The sequence below is a fragment of the Coffea arabica genome, chromosome 2c (genome assembly GCF_036785885.1).
Source record: "Coffea arabica cultivar ET-39 chromosome 2c, Coffea Arabica ET-39 HiFi, whole genome shotgun sequence".
Lineage (NCBI taxonomy): Eukaryota > Viridiplantae > Streptophyta > Magnoliopsida > Gentianales > Rubiaceae > Coffea > Coffea arabica.
In genome coordinates this window covers 19,803,927-19,818,755 of record NC_092312.1, presented here as the reverse complement: position 1 = coordinate 19,818,755, position 14,829 = coordinate 19,803,927, and the positions used below count along the sequence as shown (strand labels likewise).

Sequence of the window (14,829 nt, the reverse complement as noted above, 5' to 3'; positions counted from 1 at the left end):
CTAAAGAAAAAAAACACCGACCTCACAGACTTAATTAGCTCTCGGCCGGGGTCTTCTTCTCTATTTTCAGCTTCAGGGCACTCGTCATCTCTGTATTCCACGTACAACTCTCATCACTCTTTGCAATAAACAAGAAGCAGAGAATCAGCGCAAACTTTCAACGCTCTAAAATCCATTGAACCTGGACGCAAAATGGGCTCAGAATCGTTTCTACGACCTCTCCTGACTGCGAAACTTCGCTTGAATATTTAAACTCTTCATCTCTGAGTTGTTTTCGTTGTTGTTCTTCGTAATCAGCAACAGGCAAATATGGTAAGTACACACGTGTTAACTGATGAATGATGCTCCACAGCTTATATACTTCTTCTTATATTCTTTTCTGGCTCTATTTTAATAAGATGTTGAAGTGCAACGTAACAGTTGCAATTTTATATTAATCTTACAAGTAAACAGACATTTGTGTATATTATTGTTTCTTGGTTTTTGTTTTCTTTTTCCTAGTCAGACAAATGATGGGAACAACCACCCAATGGGGATGGTTTTCGCGTGAAGTCTTCGTTTGACTTGGAAAATGAATATGTGTGGCGACTAGAAGGGTTGCACTTCATTTTCATTGGTTGGGTTCGGCTTGGACGGAATCTGTAGTTCCGGTAATCAACGCTCGAATTTGATAAGCATTCATCAGTTAGAAACAGGAAAACAAAAGATCTTTTTGCCTTTTTGGGGTTCAAAAAAGGTAGGAGTAGTTAGTTACTTAGTTCAGTTGTTTAAACTAGTAGTTGCCTGTTTAGACTTGTAAGAGGATGAATGAAGTACGTCCAGGAATGCAAAGCTATTAGCATCTTGATCTTTCTTCGTTTTCACATCCATATTCTCCGCTTGCCACGAATTGTCAAGGGCAAAACAGTTTGGTTAGTGCTTTTTGGGAACATATACTTTTTTTTATTTGACTATGATTTTCTTGTAATGACTGACTTTTGGGTATACCCCATAGTGTATTCCTTGATAATTAATCTACCAAATCAGACTTCATCGACTTAGATTATTGCTTGTCCTGGTTGCAAAGCTCTTTCTTGGTTAAGATCCGCAGGTGAAGCTTCAGACCCCACCCATGCGTTACAAACAATATTTAACTGAGTGAGGATAAATCTGTAAGAGTTGCCTTCCTCTGATCACCAATTCTTTCAGAATCTTCCTTGATTTTCTTTTAAGGTCGATGACAGTCCATTCAGCCTGTAAATCAAGGATTTTGGGGAAAGTTTTGATCGGCAAGATATTTCTTTTCCACTTGCAATGCAACTCAAAATTTGTATGCTTAAGCATCAATGTTCAAATGGTTGCTCTTCCTGGTTTCTCTCTCTCTCACCCCACAACACCCTCTCTTTTATGTAACTGACCGACTGGATAATGAATTTCTTGCAGTTGAACGTTATGGAATGGAATTTTGCTTCATTCTCCGCTGGATTGGCTCATCTAGGGTAATCAGATAGGCAATTGACGCAAAATTGTAGTACAAGACTGTATGGATAAAGTAGGTTATTTAATTCAATATCTGAAACGAAGCGCAGACATCAAAGTCAACTGTTTAATTTCCAAGCTATCGTTTAAAGGAACTCCTTATTAATCATGTCTATTTGATTACTATATTCTTCAATAATTGCGTATTGTTATTTCTTCCACCATTTGATTAATTACTTCCTTCAAAACGTATCCTCTTTTGCTCTTTGCATTTGGTACAGGAAAAACATCTAGGTTCATTCCTGCCCATCAGCACAAGTTGCCCTGTATTTACAGAGAGTTGACTTTACTTGCTTGTAGCTTTTATAAGCACTAAAATTTGCATGTCCCTTCATATCCGCGTACCCATTTTAGTTTATTTAAACTCATAGTTTTCTGGAAGAACTACTTGTTCTTCTGCCTTGAGCAGTCCTCCTGTGCATAAGGTATTCTGCTTTGATTTCGTTCTTTGTCATTGTAGACAACAATATATTCCGGTAGGGAGGGATAGGAGGAGAATCAATGTGCCCTTTTTGATGTTTGTAAAAGTTTAGCCATTTATTAAAGTTCAAAAAGAAACAAGACAAGTGGCATAGTTCTTGACATGTAGTTACTAAGTATGAAATGTTTGCATCTCTTACAAGTCCCTCTGATTCTCTTCCTCAAGTTCTGTTTGCAGGTCATCACTGTGGCCACCTAAATGAGCAACCGGATTACTGATGCGCTCCCGGTAACAGATATGGAGTTACCTGCTGACGCTCACTCACATGAACATCCAGAGAACTTGCCATACGTCCACAAAGTGGGAGTGCCTCCCAAGCAGAATTTGTTTACTGAGTTTAAAACAACTTTCAAGGAAACATTCATGCATGATGATCCTTTACGCTCTTTCAAGGACCAATCAAACTCAAAAAAGTTACTCCTCGGACTACAAGCTGTTTTTCCCATTCTTGATTGGGGAAGAAGCTATAGCCTTTCCAAATTCAGAGGTGATCTGATTGCTGGACTTACCATTGCAAGTCTTTGCATTCCTCAGGTAGGAGATTCATATGACTCTTATTTATTGTAGAGCATCTTTGTCAGTTGGCAACCTAAAAATTCTTGATATTCTGTGCAGGACATTGGCTATTCAAAACTAGCAAATTTGGCACCGCAATATGGACTTTGTAAGTTTCTTATATATATACTCAGCAACCTGACTTCTCACGATCATCTGCAATTTGAGGGATTTTTCAATGGTATTGCTTCTTGTTCTACAGACAGCAGCTTCGTGCCACCACTGATATATGCAGCCATGGGAAGCTCGAGAGATATTGCCATAGGCCCGGTGGCAGTGGTGTCTCTCTTGCTTGGAACTTTGATTCAGGATGAGTTCGATCCTGTTAAACAAAAATTAGATTACCAGCGTCTCGCATTTACAGCCACATTCTTTGCTGGACTCACTCAATTTGCCCTTGGCTTTTTCAGGTACTTCTGACGAGCCAACATCCATATATATCTTCCTTTTTTGACATACCCTGAGAAATAATTGTCACTTGGATTTGCAGATTGGGTTTCTTGATTGACTTCCTGTCTCATGCTGCCGTTGTTGGCTTTATGGGTGGTACAGCCATAACCATAGCTCTTCAGCAGCTTAAAGGACTGCTTGGCATTAAGAAATTCACAAAGAAAACCGATATTGTTTCTGTGATGCGGTCTGTTTGGACTAGTGTACATCATGGGGTGAGACCTTCTCCTAGTTATAACTTGATCGGCATTCTTTTTGCATCCATGGAGAAGCTAATTTGTTCGTCTTTGATTATAACAGTGGAATTGGGAAACTGTAGTAATAGGAGTCGCTTTCTTGGCTTTCCTTCTCCTTGCAAAGTACATCGTAAGAATCGCTCGTTTTGTTTCTCTTTCCGTGGATTTAGCTCCAACTTTTGTCATGGGAGAACAGATTCTGACAATTTTATTATTTTCTTTCTCAAAAATTTCGATTGGATCAGGGGAAAAAAAACAAGAAACTCTTTTGGGTGTCTGCCATCGCTCCGTTGATTTCTGTGATCATTTCAACCTTCTTTGTTTATATCACCCATGCTGAAAAGAAGGGAGTCCAAATTGTGAGTACTTCAGGCATAATTTGGACGATGACAATTTTCAAATACAAAGTTAAAGCTTCTCTGACAATGTATTCTCCATAAAACTTGGTAGGTAAACAAGATTGAAAAAGGCATCAATCCATCTTCTGTCCATGAGATCTTCTTCACTGGAGAAAATCTTGGTAAAGGTTTCAGGATTGGGGTCGTGGCTGGAATGATAGCATTGACGGTAAGCAACAAAACTGGAACATTTAAGAGCATTCTTTAATTTCTCCACATCTCCTAATTATGAAAAGCTGGTTTCCAATGAATACTGCATCGGATATAGGAAGCTGTGGCAATTGCAAGAACTTTTGCAGCAATGAAGGACTATCATATAGACGGAAACCGTGAGATGGTAGCATTAGGAACGATGAACGTTATTGGTTCCATGACATCGTGTTATGTTGCCACAGGTTTGTTGAAAATTGAACTAATCTTCATATCTTATAAAGTAGAATACATGACACCCTAATGCTTTCACCTAATTTCTGATTACGCAACTCGACATTTTAATTTGCAGGATCTTTCTCGCGATCTGCAGTGAATTATATGGCAGGTTGTAACACAGCTGTTTCCAATATCGTGATGTCTTTGGTTGTCTTGCTGACTCTAGAAGTGATCACCCCGCTGTTCAAATACACCCCAAATGCTATACTGGCTTCCATCATTATATCCGCTGTTGTTGGACTAATCGACATTAATGCAATGTTACTGATATGGAAGATTGACAAGTTTGATTTCATTGCGTGCATGGGAGCCTTCTTCGGTGTGGTTTTTGTCTCGGTTGAGATTGGTCTCTTGATTGCGGTAAAGATGATTTCTGCTTTTTCCTAACAATCTTATTAAAATAGAAGTGCTGATTTTTGCCGGCTGCATTTCATGAATTAGGTCGCAATATCTTTTGCCAAAATCCTCCTCCAAGTGACGAGGCCTCGGACTGCGGTACTCGGAAAAGTCCCAAGAACAAATGTGTACAGAAATATACAACAATATCCAGAGGCAGCTAAGGTTCCTGGGATTCTAATCGTCCGAGTTGATTCTGCAATTTACTTTTCCAACTCCAACTATATCAGGGAGAGGTACGGATGATCTCCTTTCTTTTTTGGGCAAACTCTACTGTGCACTCCCGAATTTGAATGACTTTTGCACTTTGCATCCAAAATTTCAATTTTGAACACTTTGCACACTGAACTCTCGAACTTTGGAAACTTTATATCATAAACTCTCAAATTTATCTAATTTAAATCCATTCAATAACTATTTTTATAAAATTAACGTTATAGAGGACCCATCAAATCAATGATAACGTGCCAAAAGTAATCAAAAGAAGCCAATACATCATAACAAAAATAAAACAATATATTATCACTAATTTACACTATCTTTTATCTTGTTAATTTTGCTAACAATATTATTAATTTAAACCATATAAATAAATAATAATGTACTAAAACATGGTTAAAAAAAGCTAAGGAATCATGGTTGGAACAAAATAGTACACTGTCATTAATTTTCTCTGCCCTTCATCTCGTTAATTTTGCGAACATAGTTATTGATTGGATTTAAATTAGACAAATTTGAGTTTTAAGGTGCAAAATATTCAAAATTAAGAGTTTAGGGTGTAAAGTGTTTAAAATTGAAATTTAGAGTACAAAGTGAAAAAGTAATACAAGTTAGGATGTGCAAAATGGAGATTTTCATATAGGGATAATTTTAGAAACCTCCCTGAGATTTGCAAAATAACACTAACCTCCCCTATAGTGTCTTATTGGGAAAAATTACTCACATACCCTAAGATATTATGACTTATTGGAAATTAACATCTAGCAGTTAAGTAATTAGGTTACTAATTAACTGTTAGTAACTAATTAACAAAAATAACTGTCGAAATTTTTTTAATGATGAACAGTAACTTGTAATAACAAAATAGTACCAATTGATGTACCAAATATTTGTTTTCTCTCAGAAATTGATACACCAAATCGATACATCAAATAGTAATTTTTTTGGACTGTTCGTACTCTAAAAAATCTTCGCAGTTGCCTTGGGACTACACTTGCAATATTTCTTTTTCATGCTAAAGGATGTGGGTGGATTTTATGATTTCTTTCTATAGCTTGACATGTCTTTCATAGTTTCTATACATATACTTCACCTTTAGCTTGCGAAATCCACATAAAATCACTATTTTTACACATCAACTTTTACTGCTTCAAGTAAAAGTGAGATCCATCTTAATCCTTCTTGTTTCCTTTATATGCAAAATGGTGAAGATCTGAAAAAATATCCATTATAATATATGCACTAGCCGTTGGTCCATTTAGAATGCACTAGCCGTTGGTCCAACTTTGTTGAGAAAGTCAGTTGCTACTTATTTTTTGTTCTTTATTATTTGTGCTTACCTTTCCACGCTTTTATTAATATATTTTTTACTCCTTTACAATACAACTTGTACACAAGCATAAGGGCATTTATGGAATAAAAGTTTATCTCTCTTCACAAAATACATTTTTAATGGTAATTTTTCTGATTTGGACTAATTTTGTTACCGAAATCTAAACCTTGAGGGAGGTTAGTGTAATTTTACAAACCTCAAGAGAGGTCAATGAAATTATTGAAAACCTCAAGGGAGGTTTCTAAATTATCCCTTTTATGTATCTGACTTGTCTTCTCTTGCCCGTACCACTAGTCAAATTTATTTTGGACAGCATTCTAAGTTCAACCCTCGGAAGATTTACACCTCATGCTTTTGCAGCTTGAACAACTGATTTTTTTTTTTTTCTCTGCAAAACCAGTTATCAATACTGCCCTACCAAAAGTTAGGTCCCGAATGCAGCATAAGCCTCAAAGTTTGACGTAGTCTTAAGCAAAATTCATAGTCAAAGATGCTTATTGCTTACTACCATATATCTTCGTTCACATTGGGGGGAGGCGGGCACATCTCATTCAAGTTAAGTCACATCTATGAAAATTTACATATAGTTAAGGATAACGTTTCGTTTCAGAATTTTCCTAGATGATTACTAAAAGTCAAGGGGTAGTCTTTTTTGTTTTTTTTTTTTTCTCTTTTTCGACTTAAAAAAAATTATTCTTTCAAGTGTGAAGTGTGATCTCAATGAGAATATAATTAACTTTTTTTTTTTCCTTTTTGGCAGGATACTAAGATGGCTGAGTGATGAAGAAGAACAGCTGAAAGAAAATGGGGAGCTCAAGTCTAAAATTCATTGCTTGATTGTGGAAATGTCACGTAAGCGCCTTCTTGGTTACGCCGTTCTAGCAGGACTTTTGATACTCGGAGGAGAAATACTAAACAAATAATATGTTTTTTTTTTTTTATGTGTTAATTGTCGTGTGCAGCTGTTACAGATATTGACACCAGCGGAATCCATGCCTTAGAAGAGTTGCACAATAGTCTTCGAAAGAAAGATATTCAGGTTAGCCATTTCATATTATGGTGCTGATAAAAAAAAAAATGTCCAGCTGAGAAGAATTTTACGTTATATAATACATTCTACTACATGAACAGCTGGTTTTAGCAAATCCTGGACCAGTGGTAGCGGACAAGCTGCATGCATCCGACTTTACTACCTTGATCGGGGAAGACAACATCTTCCTCACAGTAGCAGATGCTGTCATCACCTTTGCCCCCAAGATGGAGCCTTAAAAGCACCTTTGTCACTTCATTTCCGTCATGGTCAAGGGCACTCCCTTTTCTTTTCTTTTTTTTGGGTGGGTGTTGGGGGTGGGGGAGGGGGCTGAAAACGTCTACATTGTATCAAACAAAATTAGAAGATGTACACTGAATTCCAAGGATGACCAGTCGTTTATACGCTTATGCGATGACGAAATCTGAAACGTTGCACAAAGGTAACTAGTTCGGAGTTGTTTGTGTGAACATGCTTCAGTTACCATACAAGAAGTTTCAACCGTGAGCTGTGCTTGGGCGGGGTTGAAACAAATGGTGCAGTGTTCATTTGAGCCGGTCGACTTTGATGCCAATGCATTCTTGCTTCTTCGAGTGGGGAGTTCCTGTAGAAAAATATTGTGCCTTGTTTGGAAAGCAGTTTTTCTTTGAAAAATTGTTATGTTTTTCGTAAATACATTTTTCAATCGCCTTTTTATCTCGCATATATTAAATCGCTACAGTAATTTTTCTACAAAGAATTCAGAAAAATGCAATCCAGTGTTTTGCGTTTTTAAGATGTGGGACGTATGAGGTAGAGAGGTTGATCAGAAAATGTGATAATGAATATTTTCATGGAAACTCACAAAATTTTTTCCGCACAAAATGCAACCCAAACATGGCCAATTGTCCATCCACGATGTGTTTTTCGCTCTGAATTCCATGTAAACGGGAAAAAGGAAAAAAAAAAAAAAGAAGAAGAAGAAGGAAATGGAATTATTTTTTAATTTTCCCATTTTGATACATTCATCTGTACTTCTGTTCAAGTAAATGCTACCTTTTCGCCAAGTAATTCCGATGAAAGTGCAGACTCTGGACCGTTGATTTAATAACCCGACCGGGAGAGCCCAAGAAAGAATAATTGACCAGAGAAGATTGTGACCGTTTAAAACCTGAAGCTCACTACTAAGTGAGAGCAGGGCTATAATCTAATTTCTTCTATAACCTACTACTCTAATCTAATTTAAGGGGAGTGAAATCCTACCGGAGAAAGCCACTTCAATTAAAATTACCTCCCAACCCCACCACATTAAAGTCTTTTCAATTAAAATTACCCCCAACGGCCCAACCCCCACCAAAATTAAAGTCTTGGTAAGGCTGTTGGCATTTAGACTTGATTCGATTAAGGGCTCAATTCAAGTGTCAATAATTGTAAATATTTTCATTTAAAATATTTCTTAATATTTTATATAAAATTATATATTTATTTTTTTATTACATAGTCGAGTTTAAATAAAACTTTAAACTCTTTAGTCGAGTTTGAACCCATCAAATATTAAATCAAATCGATGTCAAAATTAAATTTTGAGCTCATATAAAATTCAAACTCAAACCCCAAATTTCGAACTCGATTCAATTCGTTCATGTCACACCCCTAATGCGAAGGCATGCGATGTTTGAACCCTTCGTTGCTTCACAACTCTTCTTAATCTGGTAATATTTGCCAACGCAGTTTCGAGCAACAGCGAGAGACCACACCCTGGATCTGACATTATTGTGGATCAATTTTGACAGACTTTCCACCTCTACAGACTTGCTGATGGTCCAAACACGACTTTGACCCAAGATGCAGTGTGTCTTTGGACACGCAGTTCAGAGCATACCGTCAGCCTCTTCTGTCAAGAAGGCCCATGAACATATCCGGCAAGAAAATTAGCAGAAATTGGAATATCAGGGGAGGGAGGGGGCCGGGTAAGGAAGGCGAAATTGAACGTAAATCCGTGGGGTTTAATAGAGCCAGATAATTAATACACAATAAAAGCCCTATCCGCTCAACAAGTCTCAATTAAGTAAGAAGACGTCCTCCTGCCCGTATTAACTAGAGTACCCAACCCAAACTAGCAAATAGTATTTAAAACCAAACACAATAAATGCCCTGTCAAATCTCCCCCCATTCACTCTCCCTCTCATCTCAGCACAAAAAAGAGAGAGAGGCCTAAAATGCACTCAGTCAAAACAAAGAGAGCGATGCGGCAGCAAGTGCCAACAACAGGGACGATACAGCAAGTTTTGAAGAGCCTGAGCTTCCCGGAGCTGGTGCTGGAGCAACCTCATTCGATCCTCCGATTGCAGTAGGAGCTCCTGGGCCTTCGGAGCTCGGGGCCATCGCGGTTGGAGGGAGAGCTGCAACCAAAGAAGATTGTGATCAGCAGTAGTGCTACAACCACGCCCGACTGAAAGACCAACATATCAATCCCGAAGCACAAATGTTGGTAAAATTCTCTACTAAGCCAATTCTCATTGATGATGGTTGCGTTCTTTTCATTCATACAGGAATCGGGATAACCACATTTAGAAGTTCATCCCCTGAGATCATTTTGTACTCTAGTTAGGCGATCAAGAATTAAAACCCTAGGTAATTGCTGACATGCCAGTATCATACTTACTGATTAATCACATGAAACCCTATTTTGACCAAAACGGGGACCATATTTTTATCTTGAGACGCAAAAAGGTGTAATAATGAATGACAGGGAAACAGAGTGTCACGTGGACTGAATTGTACCAGGAAATGCCAAAAAAACGTACTAATAGTGAACCTTCTTTCCAGATGAGCCCTTTCCGAACAAAAAATATATAGTCTATTAACAAGACACAGATGGTAGTGATAAGCATCCCGAATGCATAAGCTTTGAAGATTGAAATTGATAGTTCAGGGCAATTAAACAACTAGTTTTGTTTCTATTTGCACAGATTGATGAATTTAATTTTGCAACAACAACATTCCCATTTTCATAAATTAATAACTAGTATGAAACTCATAATGGTCCAAAAAAATATATACTCCATCTTATTATTAGCAACAGCTCCTCCAACTTGCTTCATAGGAAGTGCAGAAATCATAACAAAAAAGTGGACTAAGAAGTGCAAAATCAGTCGAAGAAATAGCAGATCTATTATACGTACCAGGAGCAGCTCCAGAGCCAATGCTCACTGCAGTCAAAAAAAGTGAGAAAACAAAAATCAACGTCTCTACAACTTGATAAATCTTTGTGTTTGGATTGCATTTTTCATGATTTTTCATGAAAAAATTACTCTAGCAATTTGACAAATTTGCCAAATCGTATACAAGGGAAAAAGATAATAAGAAAATGTGATTACAATTGACAAAATTTTTTTTTTGACGAAAAACAGCAATCTAAACAAATCATGTCAAATATAGCCAAAATGAGAAACGGAGATGCTAAAGATAACAAGGAAAAAGGATAATAAGGAAATATGATTACAGAAAACAATAAATTTTTTTCGACGAAAAATAGCAATCCAAACAAATCATGTCAAATATAGCCAAAATGAGAAACGGAGATGCTAAACAATGTTCACTTCATGAACCCAAGGAACTAAAAGGGATAAAGTTGTGTAATCAGAAAAACAGAGCAAAAATTCAATATCAGATATTTCAAACCAGACATTTACTGTAATAAAAGAGTGAAAAACAGCACAACATTAAAATCACAAATTTCCCCAAACCCAAAAAAAAAAAAAAAAAAACCACTGGAAGGAGCAAATAAAAAACGACCCTTGTGAAAACAGAGAGACAGAAACATGACGCTCCCCCACCCCTACCCCAAAAAAAAAAAAAGAGGGATATATGATTCTTACATCCACAGTTGCTGACGGAGGGAGCAGAGACATGGCAAGCAGATGGGAGAGTGAGGGCCTTAGTGACATTAAGGGTAACTCCCAGTTGGGCGCTATTCTTGAAGGCTTCACAAAGGCACTCTGAATCAGTTTTCAAGACAGTTTTGAGGCCAGAGCAGCACGTTCCTTCCGGCTTCTTCACCGTACTGCCGCTGGTCACAAAAGATAAGCAGTCAGCCATGTTAAGGACCAAGCTCGAACAGTCCACTGCCGGGGCCGGAGCAGTATGGCCGGATCCGGCGGACACCGCCACCGCATTTGAGACCAGCACAAGACCAACCAAGAAAAGCCCAGCAATAGTCTTCATAACCCTTGTCAAAACAGCCATATTTCTTCTTCTTCTTTTTGAAGTACTAGTACTATCTTTCTCTTTCTCAATCTCAAGTGGGATTTGGTCCTTGCTTTTTGGTTAAGGAAATGCAGAGGGAAATACGGCAGTGGGGAGTAGCAGTGGACTAATGAGACGAGACGGTCTTGGAGTCCCGAGGGGCTATATAGGAGTCATAAAGAGGGTTGGCGTGGGGCCCTTTGCCGTTTTAACTCTTGGGCTTTGAAGAAGAGAAAATGGGTCTGATATGATGATGGAGGGATGTGTGGCGTGGGAATAACAGTCCGGGGACACGTGGTGGGGTAAAGGGAAGTGGGTGGTCCAATTTAACGTTTGGAGTTTGGGATTGTGCCACTGGAATCGCTTTGAGTTTTGAAAAGTTTCGGTTCATGTCCAAACGTACCAGGATGGCTTGTTTGTTTGCAAATTGGAAGAAAATACTTTTCGTTTTTAGTGGTAATTTCTTTTCTTTTTTTTGCTAAGGACAACATTTAAGAGTAGAAAGGGTAATTAGCGCCTGAATAGGATTGCAAATGAATCGAGTTACTTGTGAGCGGTTCAAGTCAAAATTCGATTCGAATTCGATCAATATATGCTCGATCTAGCCAAATTGAATTTGAGCTCGAACTCGAACTAAAAAAATATTAAATTTGATATAATTAAGCCAAAACTTAATTCAATTAAATCAAAATTCGATTTGACTCGACTCATTTGTAACCCTAGAACTAGGGTTGACTACCGTTGGATTGGAAAAATAGTGAGGAGTGGTAGTAGTCCCAAGTTCTTAACCCACACTTTGAACTTTATATCTAAAATACTCATTAACATCACAATGACAAAGATGGTTGAAATTTTTACTGAGACTGACAAAAGGGATTATATCACATAAACATATGTATAAACATACTTTGGCAAAACGGTTAATTGCAAACTATCGTTCTAAACTTTCTTCACATTGCTAAATTGCCCTTGGACTATGATGTTCATGGATTTCGTTAAGTGGACAAAATGCCGATCTCTCTACGAACGAGTTATTTAGGCATATCGGAAGTTCTTTTCTTTTCTTTTCCCACACAAATTCAACATATTTCTCTGCATGTAAAAGACATGAATCATATATATACACATACACAGAGGTTATGTTAGGCTGTGGAGGAGGTAAAATGACATTTTTGTCACATACATAATCTCAAGAACTTTTTACGCATTAAATTTCCTAGGGGACGAGTTGATAATCACGAAATAATTGACATCACGAATTGATTGAAGTAGATCACGAAATAATTGACAGATGGGAGAATGTATAGTGCTGAAATAGATTGTTCGGGTGACACTTTGTAACTCAAAGAAAGTTCAAGGGGGTATTTTGCAATTAACCAAAAAAGGGATAATCAGAGACAGAAAGATGGAGGATTGTTTAAGCGCATTAGTCAAAATCAGTCAAACGAGATGGTCATTACGAAGAGCAACACGGCGACAATCTTCACTTGCTTTACTTAATCAAAATGTAATTTGGATTCGAATATAAACATGCACTACATTTACTGGACGGGCTGAAGTTGAACTGGGGACAAAAGGCACCACAATTCGTGCTACGGAATGGTTAACTTTGACCTGCCCTCTTGTTTCAGGGGAAAGAAATTGCCAAGTGGCAGGCAGCTAATTGAAGAGAATCTCCACTGTTCCTCGTCACACTCGCCCAAAACATTTGCCCCGAACATATACTGCCATCAAATCTCCCTTATAAAGCTAACGCCACCCCCCCCCCCCCCCCCCCCCCCAGCCCAAGCATGCAATATGGAAAAGATTTGATGCTATTGCTAACCTCTTTCTTCGAAAAACAGCAAGGCCCATGCATAATTGCCACTTGTGCTGCAACATGTCACGCCCTTTTAGATTCTGTTTATTTTTTTGGAGTTTTTATTAAAAAAAAAAAAAATGTATCACGACAATCTGATGCATGCGAATTAAAAAAGTGATTGAAAAATGCATTTATGTGAGATAAAAAAGTGATTGAAAAATATATTTATAAAAAACATAAAAAAATTTTTGTCGGAGAACTGCAATCAAACTAGGGGTTTAACCAAAAAGAAAAAGCTAGGCCTTAAAAAAAATAACTTTAAAGCGAGATTAACGCGGACTCGCACCCTTTTTTGTTACTAGCATAAAAGATCATGGAATGCTCATTCTGGAATTAATCATTGGGTTTGGGCCCCCAACGCCGAGCCCTTTATCTCAGTACCTTATTTTACTAGCATTTATGCGGCGCATGTTGAATTTGATTTGGCATCCGCCAAATTGGTCAAATCTCAGTCTCCACAATAATGTCACACTCCCGCTACCACCAAATAAAACACCCATTTCACTTTATTTTATATTAATATAATATTAACCACCCGTTTTGTGACGGATGGCGGTGAATTTGTCTCGAAAGCCCATAGCCTAATCAAATATTTTGAATGACAAGCAAATATTCAACATTGTCAATAATGTTTCAAATTGATGCTTAAAACTATTGAATTAAAACTATCCAAACTTTTTTGAATTAAACCAAAAAAAAAAAAAAAAAAGAGTTTCCATTAATCATTTTCACCCCATGCATTCACACAACTCATTAACTTTCAAATGCAGAATAAAATCATGGAAGTCCTACAGACTTCACAAGAAGATTCCAAATTTGGCCCTTCTTCATGCTTAAGCAGTGGCCAGTGGGAAAAGGTCACTCCAATTGGCAAGTGATCTTAGTCCGGGGACATTGTATTATTATATGTTTGTTTCTGAAAGGGATCAATTTATTTTGATAGCACATTTCTTTCTTTGTTGTTATTTCTTTTACATCCCTTTTTATTTTCAGACCTGATTAGATCAAGAGAGTGCTATGATACAATCTTTTAATTTTTTTCTTTTTGTAAGTAAAATTTGAACTCCCATCTGCCATTCAAGGAACCGTTGAGCCAAACAAACTCAGTGGTTGTATTCTGCATTTCTACTCCTTGTGCCTTATAGTTGGTCCCGCACATAAAAAGATTTGAACGTGTGAATTTGGTGAAACGTTCATGAAAGGTCTGTTCTTGACTGACTCTTGAAACCTTTGACAGAGAATGCTTGATGGTACATGACATGATGGTGCTAGTCCTCTGCCAGTCGGTCTGAATGGGTAAATTTAAAAAGTCCACCTTTCTTAATCATGACAAGTTTTAGCCTTTTCTCATGGGTTGTGCAGTTGTGCGCCCCTTTTCTTTCCAAACTTTTTTCTTCTTAATTCGTCCCTTTTTTTTTTTGTTTTTGGGGGGGGGGGGGGGGGGGGGGGGGGCTGGTTGGCTTGCTCTCATATTTTCATTCTTCTTCCTTTTCCCCACCATGCACAGGCCACCGATATGATTATCACGATTGAAATTATGGCGCGTGCGTGCAATGCCAATCTCATGAGTTACTACTACTACTTGTTCGTAAACAAGAAGGAAATGCATCTTTATTCCGGACCTCCACCGGGCCATGCACTGCCAACAAGGCAACAGATGAGATGGATGCCGTTAATCACGAACGCTAAAAGGGCC

The 14,829-nt window shown here is 37.8% G+C and overlaps 2 protein-coding genes across 9 annotated transcripts; one reads left to right on the top strand and one right to left on the bottom strand.

Moving 5' to 3' along the window:
• Window positions 1–7,718, top strand: LOC113726672 (sulfate transporter 1.3). Of its 7 annotated transcripts, XM_072075030.1 has the most exons (15): window positions 754–911; window positions 1,423–1,531; window positions 2,177–2,533; window positions 2,615–2,663; window positions 2,757–2,964; window positions 3,045–3,219; window positions 3,305–3,370; window positions 3,486–3,599; window positions 3,691–3,807; window positions 3,907–4,033; window positions 4,141–4,427; window positions 4,509–4,699; window positions 6,776–6,867; window positions 6,978–7,054; window positions 7,147–7,718. In XM_072075030.1, exons 3-15 carry the CDS (start codon window positions 2,198–2,200, stop codon window positions 7,282–7,284), a joined length of 1,977 nt encoding a protein of 658 aa, XP_071931131.1. In that variant the 5' UTR covers window positions 754–911; window positions 1,423–1,531; window positions 2,177–2,197; the 3' UTR covers window positions 7,285–7,718. The 7 variants fall into 7 exon arrangements, with proteins under 7 accessions (XP_027106311.1, XP_027106315.1, XP_027106317.1 ...); XM_027250510.2 differs by lacking the exons at window positions 754–911; window positions 1,423–1,531 and adding an exon at window positions 1–312; XM_027250514.2 differs by lacking the exons at window positions 754–911; window positions 1,423–1,531 and adding an exon at window positions 2–312 and having other exon boundaries at window positions 2,165–2,533.
• Window positions 7,719–9,009: 1,291 nt separating this feature from the next.
• Window positions 9,010–11,426, bottom strand: LOC113726671 (non-specific lipid transfer protein GPI-anchored 31-like). 2 transcript variants are annotated; one of them, XM_027250508.2, is made up of 3 exons: window positions 10,906–11,424; window positions 10,210–10,236; window positions 9,010–9,426 (listed from the first exon to the last, which is right to left on the bottom strand). In XM_027250508.2, the coding sequence occupies exons 1-3, from the start codon at window positions 11,270–11,272 to the stop codon at window positions 9,254–9,256; spliced, it is 567 nt and encodes a 188-aa protein (XP_027106309.1). In that variant the 5' UTR covers window positions 11,273–11,424; the 3' UTR covers window positions 9,010–9,253. The 2 variants fall into 2 exon arrangements, with proteins under 2 accessions (XP_027106309.1, XP_027106310.1); XM_027250509.2 differs by lacking the exon at window positions 10,210–10,236 and having other exon boundaries at window positions 10,906–11,426.
• Between the last annotated feature and the right edge of the window lie 3,403 nt (window positions 11,427–14,829).

Bases quoted from the DNA above. Each gene is read 5' to 3' on its own strand.
- LOC113726672 (XM_027250510.2), top strand. From the start codon at position 2,198: ATGAGCAACCGGATTACTGATGCGCTCCCGGTAACAGATATGGAGTTA. The intron at 2,965-3,044 runs GTACTTCTGACG...TTGGATTTGCAG, and splicing joins TTTGCCCTTGGCTTTTTCAG to ATTGGGTTTCTTGATTGACT. The intron at 6,868-6,977 runs GTAAGCGCCTTC...TGTCGTGTGCAG, and splicing joins CTTGATTGTGGAAATGTCAC to CTGTTACAGATATTGACACC.
- LOC113726671 (XM_027250508.2), bottom strand. From the start codon at position 11,272: ATGGCTGTTTTGACAAGGGTTATGAAGACTATTGCTGGGCTTTTCTTG. The intron at 10,237-10,905 runs GTAAGAATCATA...TTTTGACTGCAG, and splicing joins CTCCGTCAGCAACTGTGGAT to TGAGCATTGGCTCTGGAGCT. The intron at 9,427-10,209 runs GTACGTATAATA...CTTTGGTTGCAG, and splicing joins TGGCTCTGGAGCTGCTCCTG to CTCTCCCTCCAACCGCGATG.